The 12842-nt window shown below is 44.2% G+C and overlaps 1 protein-coding gene across 1 annotated transcript in view; it reads right to left on the bottom strand.

Annotated features, from left to right (window-relative positions):
• LOC120051448 (serine/threonine-protein kinase 11-interacting protein-like) overlaps positions 1 to 12842 on the bottom strand; it is a 41603-nt gene that overhangs the window by 10073 nt on the left and 18688 nt on the right. Inside the window, exons 20-24 of the mRNA XM_038998310.1 lie at positions 11759 to 11868; positions 10979 to 11076; positions 9923 to 10101; positions 3017 to 3101; positions 1869 to 1951 (exon numbers count right to left, since the gene is read on the bottom strand). Coding sequence (XP_038854238.1) covers positions 1869 to 1951; positions 3017 to 3101; positions 9923 to 10101; positions 10979 to 11076; positions 11759 to 11868 — 555 coding nt within the window. The remainder of the gene's footprint in view (positions 1 to 1868; positions 1952 to 3016; positions 3102 to 9922; positions 10102 to 10978; positions 11077 to 11758; positions 11869 to 12842) is intronic.

The raw sequence follows: 12842 nt of genomic DNA on the forward strand, positions 1-12842 counted from the left end.
AGTTTAAAACAAATCCTCCATCCTCCTGATGTTTAAACCCGGTTTAAAACTCTTCAGCAGAGGCAGGTCAGTGCATGCTACAATTACAGTAGTTAACATTCTTTTCACCTGCACAGCCCATAGCCTGCAGCCATGCTTGGCTACAGATGCAAAGTCTGCACCCACAGGCTGGGAGAGACACAGATACACTCAATTACACAGAGAAACATTAACATTTACGCATTGCACACACATACATACACTGAACAAAAATATAAATGCAAAATGAAAACAATTTCAACGATTTTACTGAGTTACAGTTCATATAAGGAAATCAGTCAATTGAAATAAATTCATTAGGCCCTAATCTATGGATTTCACATGACTGAGCAGGGGCGCAGCCATGTGTGGGCCTGGGAGGGCATAGGCCCACCCACTGGGGTGCCAGACCCACCCACTGGGGTGCCAGGCCCACCCACTGGGGAGCCAGGCCCACCCACTGGGGAGCCAGGCCCACCCACTGGGGGCTTTATTACAGACAGAAATACTCCTCAGTTTCATCAGCTGTCTGGGTGGCTGGTCTCAGACGATCCCCAGGTGAAGAAGCCAGATGTGGAGGTCCTGGGCTGGCATGGTTACACATGGTCTGCGGTTGTGAGGCCGGTTGGACGTACTGCCAAATTCTCTAAAACGGCGTTGGAGGCGGTTTATGGTACAAAAATGAACATTCAATTCTCCTGCAACAGCTCTGGTGGCCATTCCTGCAGCCAGCATGCCAATTGCACGCTCCCTCAAAACATGAGACATCTATGGCATTGTGTTGTGTGACAAAACTGCACATTTTTAGAAGTCGCCTTTTATTGTCCCCAGCACAAGTTGCACATGTGTAATGAGCATGCTACTTCTTAGGGCTAGGCGTCCCGCTAGCGGGACAACTTCCGGTGAAACTGGATGGCACGCAATTCAAATAAATAATCATACAAACTATTGATATTAAACATTTAGGTACATACAAGTGTCTTATATTGGTTGAAAGCTTAAATTATTTTTTATCTAACTGCAAGGTCCAATTTACAGTAGCCATTACAGCAAAAGCATGCCATGCGATTGTTTGAGGAAGGCACCCCACATCAAAATATCTTTCCACCGGCACAGGTTTCATAAATTCACAAACAGCGATTAAATATTCACTTACCTTTTGAAAATCTTCCTCTGATTTGTCATCCAAAGGGTCCCAGCTATAACATGTAGTGTCATTTTGTTAGATAAAATCCTTCTTTATATCCCAAAAAGTCTGTTTAGTTGGCGCCATCGATTTGAGTAATCCACTCATTCAACATGCAGAGAAAGGAATCCGAAAATCTCAAAATGCGTTTCTATTTACTCCTCAGATACCCTAAAATATAATCATACTATAATATTTCTTACGGAAAGAAGTATGTTCAATAGGAAACCGATTTTAGCAGGTGCGTCTCGTCTTCATGGCGCCCGCAAACACGAATTTCCAAGACTGTGTCCCTGTACTGAAACTGATATTTCTTATTCGATTTGGAAGTTACAAGCCTGAAACCTTGAACATAGACTGCTGACACCATGTGGAAGCCATAGGAATTGGATCCTAGAACTGAGTATGCCCTTATACTTGCCATTGTAAGAGCATAGTCTATCAAACAAAAACATTTCTGGTTGGTTTTTCTTTGTATTTTCTCATACCGTATCTATTGTGTTATATTCTTCTACATTATTTTAACATTTCTACAAACTTCTAAGTATTTTCTTTCCAATGGTACCAATTATATGCATATCCTGGCTTTAGGGCCTGAGCAACAGGCAGTTTACTTTGGGCATGTCATTCAGGTGGAAAATGAGAACACACACTTCTAATGTACCTTGATGTAGAAAGGACAGGAGGTAGAAGAACTGTGGCTGGCCATCCTCCACATCAGTCTGCATGTCTTCACACACTAGGGGCCTGGGGAGACACAGAGGAAAGGCTTACATAAGAGACAACCAGGTTAATATTCACAACGTCACGTTGTACATTAGGCCCATACACCACATCAGACTCTGAATCTAAGTGCTTTTGAGATGGGGCAGATCTCAAAAGTGTGGAGATATGCCTATTTTTCCTGATTCATATCTGTATCACAGACACATAAAGACGACTTTGGTCTATGGTTTCAAAATGGCCTCCTGGGTGAGTTTGTTTTCGAAAGTGAGCAGACAGAGGTAATACTAATTCTGTGTAGTATTTTGTGGTTTCTAAAGTGACCATGTTAACAGTTATTCCAACTATATCCACGATAGTGTGATTATAAAAGCTACACAGAAACGGTAGGCATGATAAACAATTAAACAGTCTTGAGTCATCCTACTGTCTTGTTCAAACAGTGAGTCTGTTCCCTGAGTAGCTGTGGTTTTCAGCTATACAAAAAAGAAGGGCCGTATAATAACTAACTGAGTCATGAATTATCTCAGTGAATGTACAGCGTGTTCCATCATTACCACAGAAACAAGGGAAGGGTGGATGGTAAATCCATATACTAAAAATGGTTTCCTTTCCCATCTGCTAGTCCTCACTTTCCAGTCCTTTCAGGTGAGCAAGGATACAAGAAAATCATAGAGGAGGAAGCCACTTCACAGTATTGGGATAAACCCTCTAAGGACCAAGATCATAGGGGAGGAAGCCACTTCACGGTATTGGGATGAAGCCCCTAAGGACATGGCACTGCAGGATCAGCTCTCTAGTTAAAAGGTAATGCATCGTTAGCGCTTTCTTAGCATCTTGAGGCCAACACATGTAAGACATTAGTGGTTTAGCCACTAATTTAGAGCCCAATTTTCGACAATGTGGAGGTTTAGTAACACCAGACAGAAGTTACCACAGCCTTGTCAGTGTCACAGTGGGGTTAAGAGACAGATGGGCCTATGGCTTGGCTCAATACCATCGAGTGGAGATGGTGAGGATATGACAACATATCCAGGACACATGCAAGTCATTCATGGCAATTATAACATAAATCTGGGCAGTTCGTACCAGAGATGATGCTGTGGGTTGAGCCTGGTGGTGGAGATAGACTTAAGCTTGCTGTCCGACTTGGTAGCCAAATCACGCACCACTCCTGAGGGAGAGATAGAGTGGAGGAAGGGGAAAAAGAATAGGAGATACGAATTAAGTTTAGTGATGAGTCCCTATCAATGGTTCTCTCAAATCTATTTAAAGTGATACTTTGGGATTTTAGCAATGAAGTCAGATGAACTCGTGGATACCATTTTTATGTCTGCGTGCAGTTTGAAGGAAGTTGCTAACTGGCGTTAGCACAATGACAGGAGGTAGCATGCTAGCAGATATCCATAGACTTCCAGTCATTGCGCTAACATTAGTTAGCATATGCTCGTGAAACTAACTCTAACTTCCTTCATACTGGACACAGAGACATAAAAATGGTATAGACAAGTTCATCTCCAAAGTATCCCTTTAAATAGAGTTAATTCATGTTTTATGGTTTTTCCATGCAGTGTATTGGAACATCAGCACAATTAATTTCAATGAACTGGGACGATAAATATGTTGATTGAAAGTAAAATCAGAGCTTACACAGACAGAACACCTCACTTCGAACTCTACACTGTATGTAACCGTATATAACCTACTGGAAAATCACACAGGACACGGGCTGGGTTTACACCTGCAGCCCAATTCTGATCTTTTTTCCCACTAATTGGTATTCTGACCAATCAGATCAGCTCTGAAAATGATCTGATGTGATTGGTCAAAAGAACAATTGTGCAGCCGTCTTCATCGACCTGGCCAAGGCTTTCGACTGTCAATCACCGTATTCTTATCGGCAGACTCAACAGCCTTGGTTTCTCGAATGACTGCCTCGCCTGGTTCACTAACTACTTCTCAGATAGAGTTCAGTGTGTCAAATCTGAGGGCCTGTTGTCCGGACCTCTGGCAGTCTCTATGGGGGTGCCACAGGGTTCAACTCTGGGGCCGACTCTTTTCTCTGTATATATCAGTGATGTCACTCTTGCTGCGGGTGATTATTTGATCTACCTCTACGCAGACGACACCATTTTGTATACATCTGGCCCTTCTTTGGACACTGTTAACTAACCTCAAAACGAGCTTCAACGTCATACAACACTCCTCCAATCCAAAGTTAAATCTAGAATTGGCTTCCTATTTCGCAACAAAACCTCCTTCACTCATGCTGCCAAACATACCCTCGTAAAACTGACTATCCTACCGATCCTTGACTTTGGCGATGTAATTTACAAAATAGCCTCCAACACTCTACTCAGCAAACTGGATGCAATCTATTACAGTGCCATCTGTTTTGTCACCAATGCCTCATATACTACCCTCCACTGCGACCTGTATGCTCTCGTTGGCTGGTCCTCGCTACATATTTGTCGCCAAACCCACTGGCTCCTGGTCATCTATAAGTCTTTGCTAGGTAAAGCTCCACCTTATCACAGTTCGCTGGTCACCATAGCAACACCCACCCGTAGCACACGCTCCAGCAGGTGTATTTCACTGGTCACCATAGCAACACCCACCCGTAGCACGTGCTCCAGCAGGTGTATTTCACTGGTCACCATAGCAACACCCACCCGTAGCACGTGCTCCAGCAGGTGTATTTCACTGGTCACCATAGCAACACCCACCCGTAGCACGTGCTCCAGCAGGTGTATTTCACTGGTCATCCCCAAAGCCTACACCTACTTTGGCTACCTTTCCTTCCAGTTCTCTGCTGCCAATGACTGGAACAAATTGCAATAATCACTAAAGTTGGAGACATATCTCCGTCACTCATTTTAAGTGTCAGCTGTCGGAGCAGCTTACCGATCGCTGCAGCTGTACACAGTCTATCTGTAAATAGCCCATCCAACCAACTACCTACCTCATCCCCATATTTGTTTTTGTTTTTCTGCTCTTTTGCACACCAGTATTTCTACTTGCACATCCTCATCTGCACATATATCACTCCAGTGTAAATTGCTAAATTGTAATTACTTCGCCACTATTGGCCCATTTATTGCCTTACCACCTTACTTCATTTGCACACACTGTATACAGATTTTTCTATTGTGTTATTGACTGTACGTTTGTTTATTCCATGTGTAACTCTGCGTTGTTGTTTTTGTCACACTGCTTTGCTTTATCTTGGCCAGGTCGCAGTTGTAAATGAGAACTTGTTCTCAACTGGCCTACCTGGTTAAATAACGGTGAAATATAAAAAGATGTTTTAAAAAATGAAAGAGAGATCAGAATTGGGCTGCCTGTGTAAACACAGCCAGAGAGTAAGAGAGTCACACCCAAGCAGATCGGATGAGGACTAGGGACAATTCGGGATGCAAAGGGAGCGTATCTTACTGGAAACTTTTAAAGAATGTTGGTATCTTTCAAGGATTTGATGTACTCTATCACAATACATCTAGTGGTCCTTTAAGGTACTTCAGATTTGACAGGTGTCTAATAATCACTGTCCCTCTGTGTGGCCTTGTCACATGTAAAATATATCAACTCATTTAACAAGATGATTTTCACTAAAATAATTGAATGACAAAGCTGAAAACATTATCTTAAATATAACCATAAACTTTGTGAATAGCATTGTTTAATATGAGGATTTCAGCATGAAATATATTTTATATATTATTTGACATATTTTACACACTTATTTGACTATGTATTTGTTGCCAACGTCTCAGCGTCAAACTGGTGGCAGCTGTGAAAAAAGTCAATAGTTGGAAGAGTTGTAGAGTTAACTGAAAATAATGGCATAGTTGATTAGATGCTTTTTTCATTAATTAGGCTATTTTCTCTTGAACCATATAGTCTATCTACTAGAAAGTTTTTTTTTTAGATAGATTCTGTTAAATTAACTGAAGATTCCGGTAACTTTGGTAAGCTACCGGTAGCTTTGCAGCCCACGGGACAATAGACAGAGCTAATGTTAGACTATTACAGTCTGTGGTGGGTTAGGACTAGAAAGAAGACAGGTCTATGATTTCAGATCTACAATTACATCTCCATGGAAGCAGGTGAAAAACACAGGTTGGAAAAGGTACAGGAGTACAATGTGCTAGGTCACACTCACAGCGACAAAATACTTCCCTGTGAAAGTGGTAACAATAGGGGAACACAGGGCCACAGGCAAATGCCAAGGTTAAATATGTGGAATTGAAAGGGAAGTTGAGTTAAAAAGGGAGACACACTGAAAAGAGTGAAACAACAAATATGAAGAAAAACAGAGTAGGAACATCCTGCCCCTATCAATTTACAAGTTCAACAACAACAGGGACGAGAAATAAAGACATTGCGTGGCACCAGTGGCCTATTCTGGCTCCCAATGCCTGTATAAGATTCAACCTCAATTCTTTTGCCATTGTTTCTTTCCCTTTCTTCCCGGAGGAAACTGATCTGCCACACTAACGTTGCAGACCAGGAGGAACATCTAAAGTGAAGCCTACGGGACGAAGCATGGTGCTGGATTAAAAGGACAACCATTAAAGGGACGATATTGTTGTCCCTCTTTGAGCTCCCCTTTAACCGCTTATCGTCTGGTGGGTTCTAGTGAACCAATAGGAGACCACACACACACACACACACACCTCTATTCAGGACATTATTCAAGGTGAAGCAATGCAGAGATTTAGCCTCTAAACTCAATAACACTAAATTCCTTTTGGAGCAGAGGACAAGGTGGAGCTTGCAGGACAGGACAAGGTGGGACAGGACAAGGTGGGACAGGACAAGTTAGGGCTATTTTGTTTTATTATCCCAGAGAATAACATCTTGTGAGCAACACCTACTTCTGCCATCTTTAAGCTGCATGTGTGGGAGTCAAGAACGTCGCCCTTTCAGCCTTGTGCTTTCTCCTGACGGTGTACACTGAGTGTACAAAACATTAGGAACACCTGCTCTTTCCATGTCATAGACTGACCAGGTGATTCCAGGAGAAAGCTATGATCCCTTAATGATGTCACTTGTTAAATCCACACCAAATCAGTGTAGATGAAGGGGAGGAGACAGGTTAAAGAAGCCTTGAGACGGATTGTGTATGTGTGCCATTCAGAGGGTGAATGGGCAAGACAAAAGATTGAAGAGTCTTTGAACAGGGTATGGTAGTAAGTGCCTGGCGGACCGGTTTGAGTGTGTCAAGAACTGCAACACTGCAGCCAACTTGACACAACTCTGGGAAGCATTGAAGTCAACATGGCCCAGCATCCCTGTGGAACGCTTTCGACACCTTGTAGAGTCCATGCCCCGATGAATTGAGGCTGTTCTGAGGGCAAAAAGGTGCAACTCAATATTAGGAAGGTGTTCCTAATGCTTTGTACACTCAGTGTATGTATGTGTTGCGTGATTTAGTGGACCACCGTCACCATGACGAGAGGATAAACAGGTACGGGGCTCGGTCGCCCATGGCGACAGGCCTGGCTGGCGGAGCCTAGAGCTGTAAAAGGAGAGCGGATCTGTGTCAGCGTCTGGGATCTGTCCTGGCGAATAACGTTACTCTCCCTCCTGCCGGTTCAATCACAGGACCCTCTCCACTAGGTTAACCACTTCCAACCTTCCCAAATACCCGTGCTTATTTTCACAAGGAATAGTTGGACCCTCAGCGTCCTTCTGGGCGAAACCGAACACTCTCGGCCCTGTCGGAACAGCAGACCACGGGGAAGGGAGAGCGCGGGAGTGGGAGCAGTACGGCCGGGATACGCCGAAACTGAATGAATTTCCAAGGAAAACAGGGCAGAGTTTAGCCCAGGTCTGAGACAGTGGGAAGTGACACTGTGTTGGTATTGCAAGGGTATCTGATAGGGTTAAACTTGAGATATGACATCTGCTTATATCATCCATCTCCTTACAAGAGAGGACACTGAGTTTACTATGCAGTTAAAGGGCCTCTTCACCCAAATTACAAATATCACTCAAGATGCTAATTGCTGTTGTTGATAAGTAAACAAATGATAAAATGTTGATTATGTTGCCTGGTATCCATAGATGAGGTCCGTTTGTAATTTGGGAGCACTACCCCTTAACTTGATAGTTAGTGAAGGAGACAGGAACAGTTTTCTGTTACCTTTCAGGAATGCAGTGTCTGGATCCAACCCACACAACCAAACCAAAACACTCCTTCCATGACCATTTACGAGCATCGCAAACCTCACCAAACTACTTACCAGACAGACCACATATTTTTACCCACTGTAGGTCTGTACGGGGCAATAAGGGCATTTAAATTAGCAAAAAGCCGAGTCATTGTTCAGACAAGTCTTTGATTGACATGGTGACCTGTACTGATTCCTCCGGAATATCAAGTTAAGACTTATCCAGCCTTCTTCCTCATTTCAATAAAACATTTTCAAACCCAGTGGACAGATCTGTCCCTAGTAGCTTCTTCTCCTTGGGGTAGTAAAACCACATCCTAGTTTCCCCACAGTCCCAGACCCTTTCCTTCTCCATGTTTGTAGCCCTCACCACCGACCAAGCCAGGCGTGACCACATCTGTTCTGGGAATGCCACCCACGTCTGAAAACTGCTTTTGTTATAGGAAAGGTATCCTTTGGTTCTTTCCCTGAGACAAATGTTGTAATAGCTGTTATGGGGGCAATATCAGAGCTCTGGACCGAGTTTTCAGGCACATAATAAATAGTTCCAGTTTCCTCAAGGGGAGGAAGAGCGGGGCAGACTAGGAGTGAAGGCCGGAGAGGAAGAATGGTGCCAAAGCCTCATACCAACGAGTGGAGCACTGAGAAGGCACCTAGTTATTTAGCCCCCCCTCTCTTTCCCTCTGCCAACTGGACAGGACCAGCCATGTTGTCTGTCTGTAGCACATACCTCAGAACCAGGCTCAACTCTCCTGTTCCTCCTCCTTCCTCAGGAACACAAAAAGAACAGAGGATATTTTAAGACGTATAGGAGATGATCCAGCTGGCAGGCTATAGCAGAGCCCTGTGACAGCCTCTCTCTATGGGGCCGTTCAGCTTTGCAATACAGAGTCCAAGCCCAGAATTGGACTGGCCTAGCCGGCTATGTGGTCCCAGTGACTGAAAAGCTGGACCCGTTCTCAGTCGTTGAGAGGAAGGAGAAAAATCATCTTTGACGAATCCAGACAAGGACATAACCTCAGAAACAATTATTCCAACAGGCCTCACAGTACAAGAAAAAGACCACCTCTAGGCAACCTAGAGCATAGACTAGGAAGAGAAGAAGAGAACTCTAATGAGGTCTATTATGCTCTAGGATGTACAATGGATCTACACAACATAGACTCACTTTGACAATATGACCCCTTTTGAGGCCAGAAATGAATCTTTGATTCTGGACCCTCACTTTTAGAGGTAGAGGGAATTCCGAATAAGAATCTGAGTACATTTGGACCGTACCAGATTAGCTAAAGAGTTGATCTGGAAAACAGTCAAATAATGACTGGATCTGAGTGATTATTGATACGACTGAATGAAAACATGGAGTCCCCACAGATAAGACAGCACAGACTCATGTCCACAGAGCCTTAGCTGAAGACCGTTTGGCCATGGTGCTTCCCCTTGCTACCAAAGGGACTCCATTAAAAGAGTGCTCTAGTGAAGTTGTGAGGAGAAGTTGTGAGAATCAGAGAGTGTTGATCTAATAAAACTCAGCTTTCCTCTCTCTCTGCTTCTGGTCTTGCCTTGCTGACAGGCTAGGCAGGGTGTAGTCACTGTGAGCAGAGGAGCATGTGATTAACATACTGAGAGGGACGAGAGAGAGAGCGGGACAGAGAGAGAGAGAGAGCAAGAGGGACATATTGTCCTAAGAACGAGTACGCTCCACTCTAATATCCCCAGGAGGAAGGCCCTTAATTCATGAGATACAGATGCATGCAACACATGTGCAGTGTGTGTGTGTGTGTGTGTGTGTGTGTGTGTGTGTGTGGCTGCGTCTTGCCTGTGAAGAGGCTGAAGAAGCGTTTGCAACGCACGCTGTCCCGTACTAGCAGGGTGTAGGCCACAGGCCCGTCCTCAAACTCCATGTGGATACTCTGGGAGCCCAGTCCCACCTCCAGGTAACTCAGCTCTGTGATTCCACGGCTGTCCCTCTTCTGCAGCCAATCACAAGGCTGCCCTCTGCAAGGAAAAGAACAATGAAGACGGGAAAGTGTGAAAGAAATAAATTATTTTACTTGCATGTATCCCGCCTATTAACTTTGTTTCCTTGAGTCTACTCACGTAAACTTTTTAAGGTGTATATGTTTTTGTTTGAGCATTGTTTGTTTCTGCAATTTGTCAGACAGCCACAGACAACCAAGTCACAGATTGCACCTTTAAAAAGTAGCGAAAGGTCATCATAAGAATATCACACTGTTGCGCAACCAAACTTGGCCGTTACACAACTTCCAGGGCGTGCTAAGGATAGCGGGGGTGTGGCCTTCTGGGGCCAGAATCCCAGAAACTTTATAGGGACCGTCGCTGCATGAGACTCAGGCCTGTCCAACACCGTACTACTCACACTCCTGGGAGGAAGCGGAGGCAAGCCAACATGCTTTTGATGAGGACAAAAAAAAGCCATTGATACAGGGCTTACAAAGTCATTGATATAGTGTTCGCACTATATCAGAGGGAACGTGGAACCACTGATATAGGACATGGGAGAAGTGGCTGGGGAGATGTGTAGGGCCACCACAAAGACCAGGGCTGTAATGGGTTTGAAGATGTGGCCCAGAAAGTCTGTTAGTATTGGGATGTGGTGGGTTACATAAAGCTGTGGTGATCCTATAGTGTTGGTCTGCTCCCTACCACACCTGTTGCCGCTGTCCCCATAAATGTAATATGTAGCTTTATAGAAGAAACTGTAGTCTACAGACCAAATGCCTCTACAGACAATACCTTCATGACAGGCACAACCATTTCTGTGACCACAGAACGGGTACTTGAAAGTTTATTTTTATTCCAGCCTTCTCTTGTGTGATGCTCTTCAGTGTGACAGGTCAGGTGGTTAACTTACTCCATGTCGGATGTCACTTCCAGGAAGTAGATGCGTTGGTCAGACACCACCAGGAACGAGGGGAACTCCACCGGATCACCAAACTTCACGGTCGACACCTACAACAAAGATAAGATGTGGAATCTTGAACGTGTGTACAACACTTAACTGCTGCAAATAACTTTCCCTGAGGAAAATGATGGCTGCATTCAGAGCTCTTCTTAAACAGACTGTATAAGAACAGATCAGTTCCTGTTTAAAAAACACCTAAAGAGTAAGGTCTAGCAACAAAGTCACATCAATCTTCATTGAATACTGTGTAGGCCCAAAAATATAACAGTTGAGCTGTTGAAAGAGAAAGAGAGCCAGAGGGGAGAGAAGCACGTGTGACAAGATAAATAAACATCAGATGAATGAGCATGTTATGAGCTGGATCTCCTGTCTCCTGCTGGAGTTGCTTGGGTCCTCTTGGCTCCCTCTCCTCGTCCAGGTGTCCTGAGCAGTAAACCAATACCCCTCCGCTCCACAGGGCTCCCAGCATGCATTACACATGGAGGAGCTCATCCAAGGCCATGGTGTGGTGGGTGGGGGTGGCGATGAAGAGAGAGAGGGGGGGGGGGGTGCAGGGCAGTGAGAGAACAGCTGGGGGCACAAAAGCAGCCAGGAGCAGATCACAAGAGCTGGAGTCGACCGGTTTTGGCTGGGTTAGCAGTTCATGGAACTTCTGAGCAGAACTGCTGTGACTGGATTCAGCCACGTCACTGAACTGTTAACCGTTGTCAGAACATTGGTTCTGCTAACCTTGAGAAAGGAGTGGAGCTCCTCTTCCTCTTCAAACACCTCCACATCCAGGAAGAGCTTCAGCCGATGGTCCACCGCCTCATAGTCCTCTGAGAGAAGGTCCAACTGGCCTACAGACACACAGGTCAGAATAGTGTTAGGGTAACATTTATAACCAACACACAGGGACAGCAATTAGCTTTGCATAACCAACACACAGGGACAGCAGTTAGCTTAGCATAACCAACACAAAAGGAAAAGCAGTTAGCTTAGCATAACCAACACACAGGGACAGCAATTAGCTAAGCATAACCGACACAAAAGGAAAAGCAATTAGCTTAGCATAACCAACACAGACACACAGTACAGTTAGTATGCAACAGCTAACAGACCCAATAACATTTTGGCTATGTAGTCTCCCTACTTCCCCTTTTAAACAAATATATTTTCCAGTTATTACCTTGGCAGATCACACTAAAAACTGATAAAAAGGGATGGGTGTCTCATAATTGAACATATAGATTTAACCCTCCCACTAAATCTAAACTGTCTCTAAACTGTAGTTTATGGAGCATTATGCTGTCGCTGTGTAGTAAATCTAACTTGGCATAGGGCTGCTGGTCCATTTAGTGAAAGGTGACACACATCAACCCCAGAGACAATAGATAGTAACTGCCAGGAAACTGGCCTATTGACTATGTGGCTATCATTCACTAGGCCTGTCTGAATCTGGTCCAATGCTACATATATCACTGAGTGGAAGTGTCTATAGCTAAAGCAAGAGTATTCAAATGTTGCTTTTACACTTGAGTCGTTCCGCTCTGTTCATCTCAACGTATGCATCTAACATTCCATTCTTGATGTGCGATATTCAGATCAATGTGTCCAAATACATGGAAATCAGATCAGAGTTGTTTTTCATCTATATGTAGTAAACTGGTGTTAGACTAAAGGACTTGTTCAACAAAAGAGATGTGTCTTCATCCTCTCAGAAGTTGTCTCAAATTAGCGTCAGCTCAGCGGCTGGATGAAGTGCTTTGGGATGGGTCTCTGCAGTGGTGTGTGGTTTTTAAACAAGAAGGATTCCATGTAGTCAGTCATTCAG

This window comes from Salvelinus namaycush, chromosome 7 (assembly GCF_016432855.1).
Source record: "Salvelinus namaycush isolate Seneca chromosome 7, SaNama_1.0, whole genome shotgun sequence".
Classification (NCBI taxonomy): domain Eukaryota; kingdom Metazoa; phylum Chordata; class Actinopteri; order Salmoniformes; family Salmonidae; genus Salvelinus; species Salvelinus namaycush.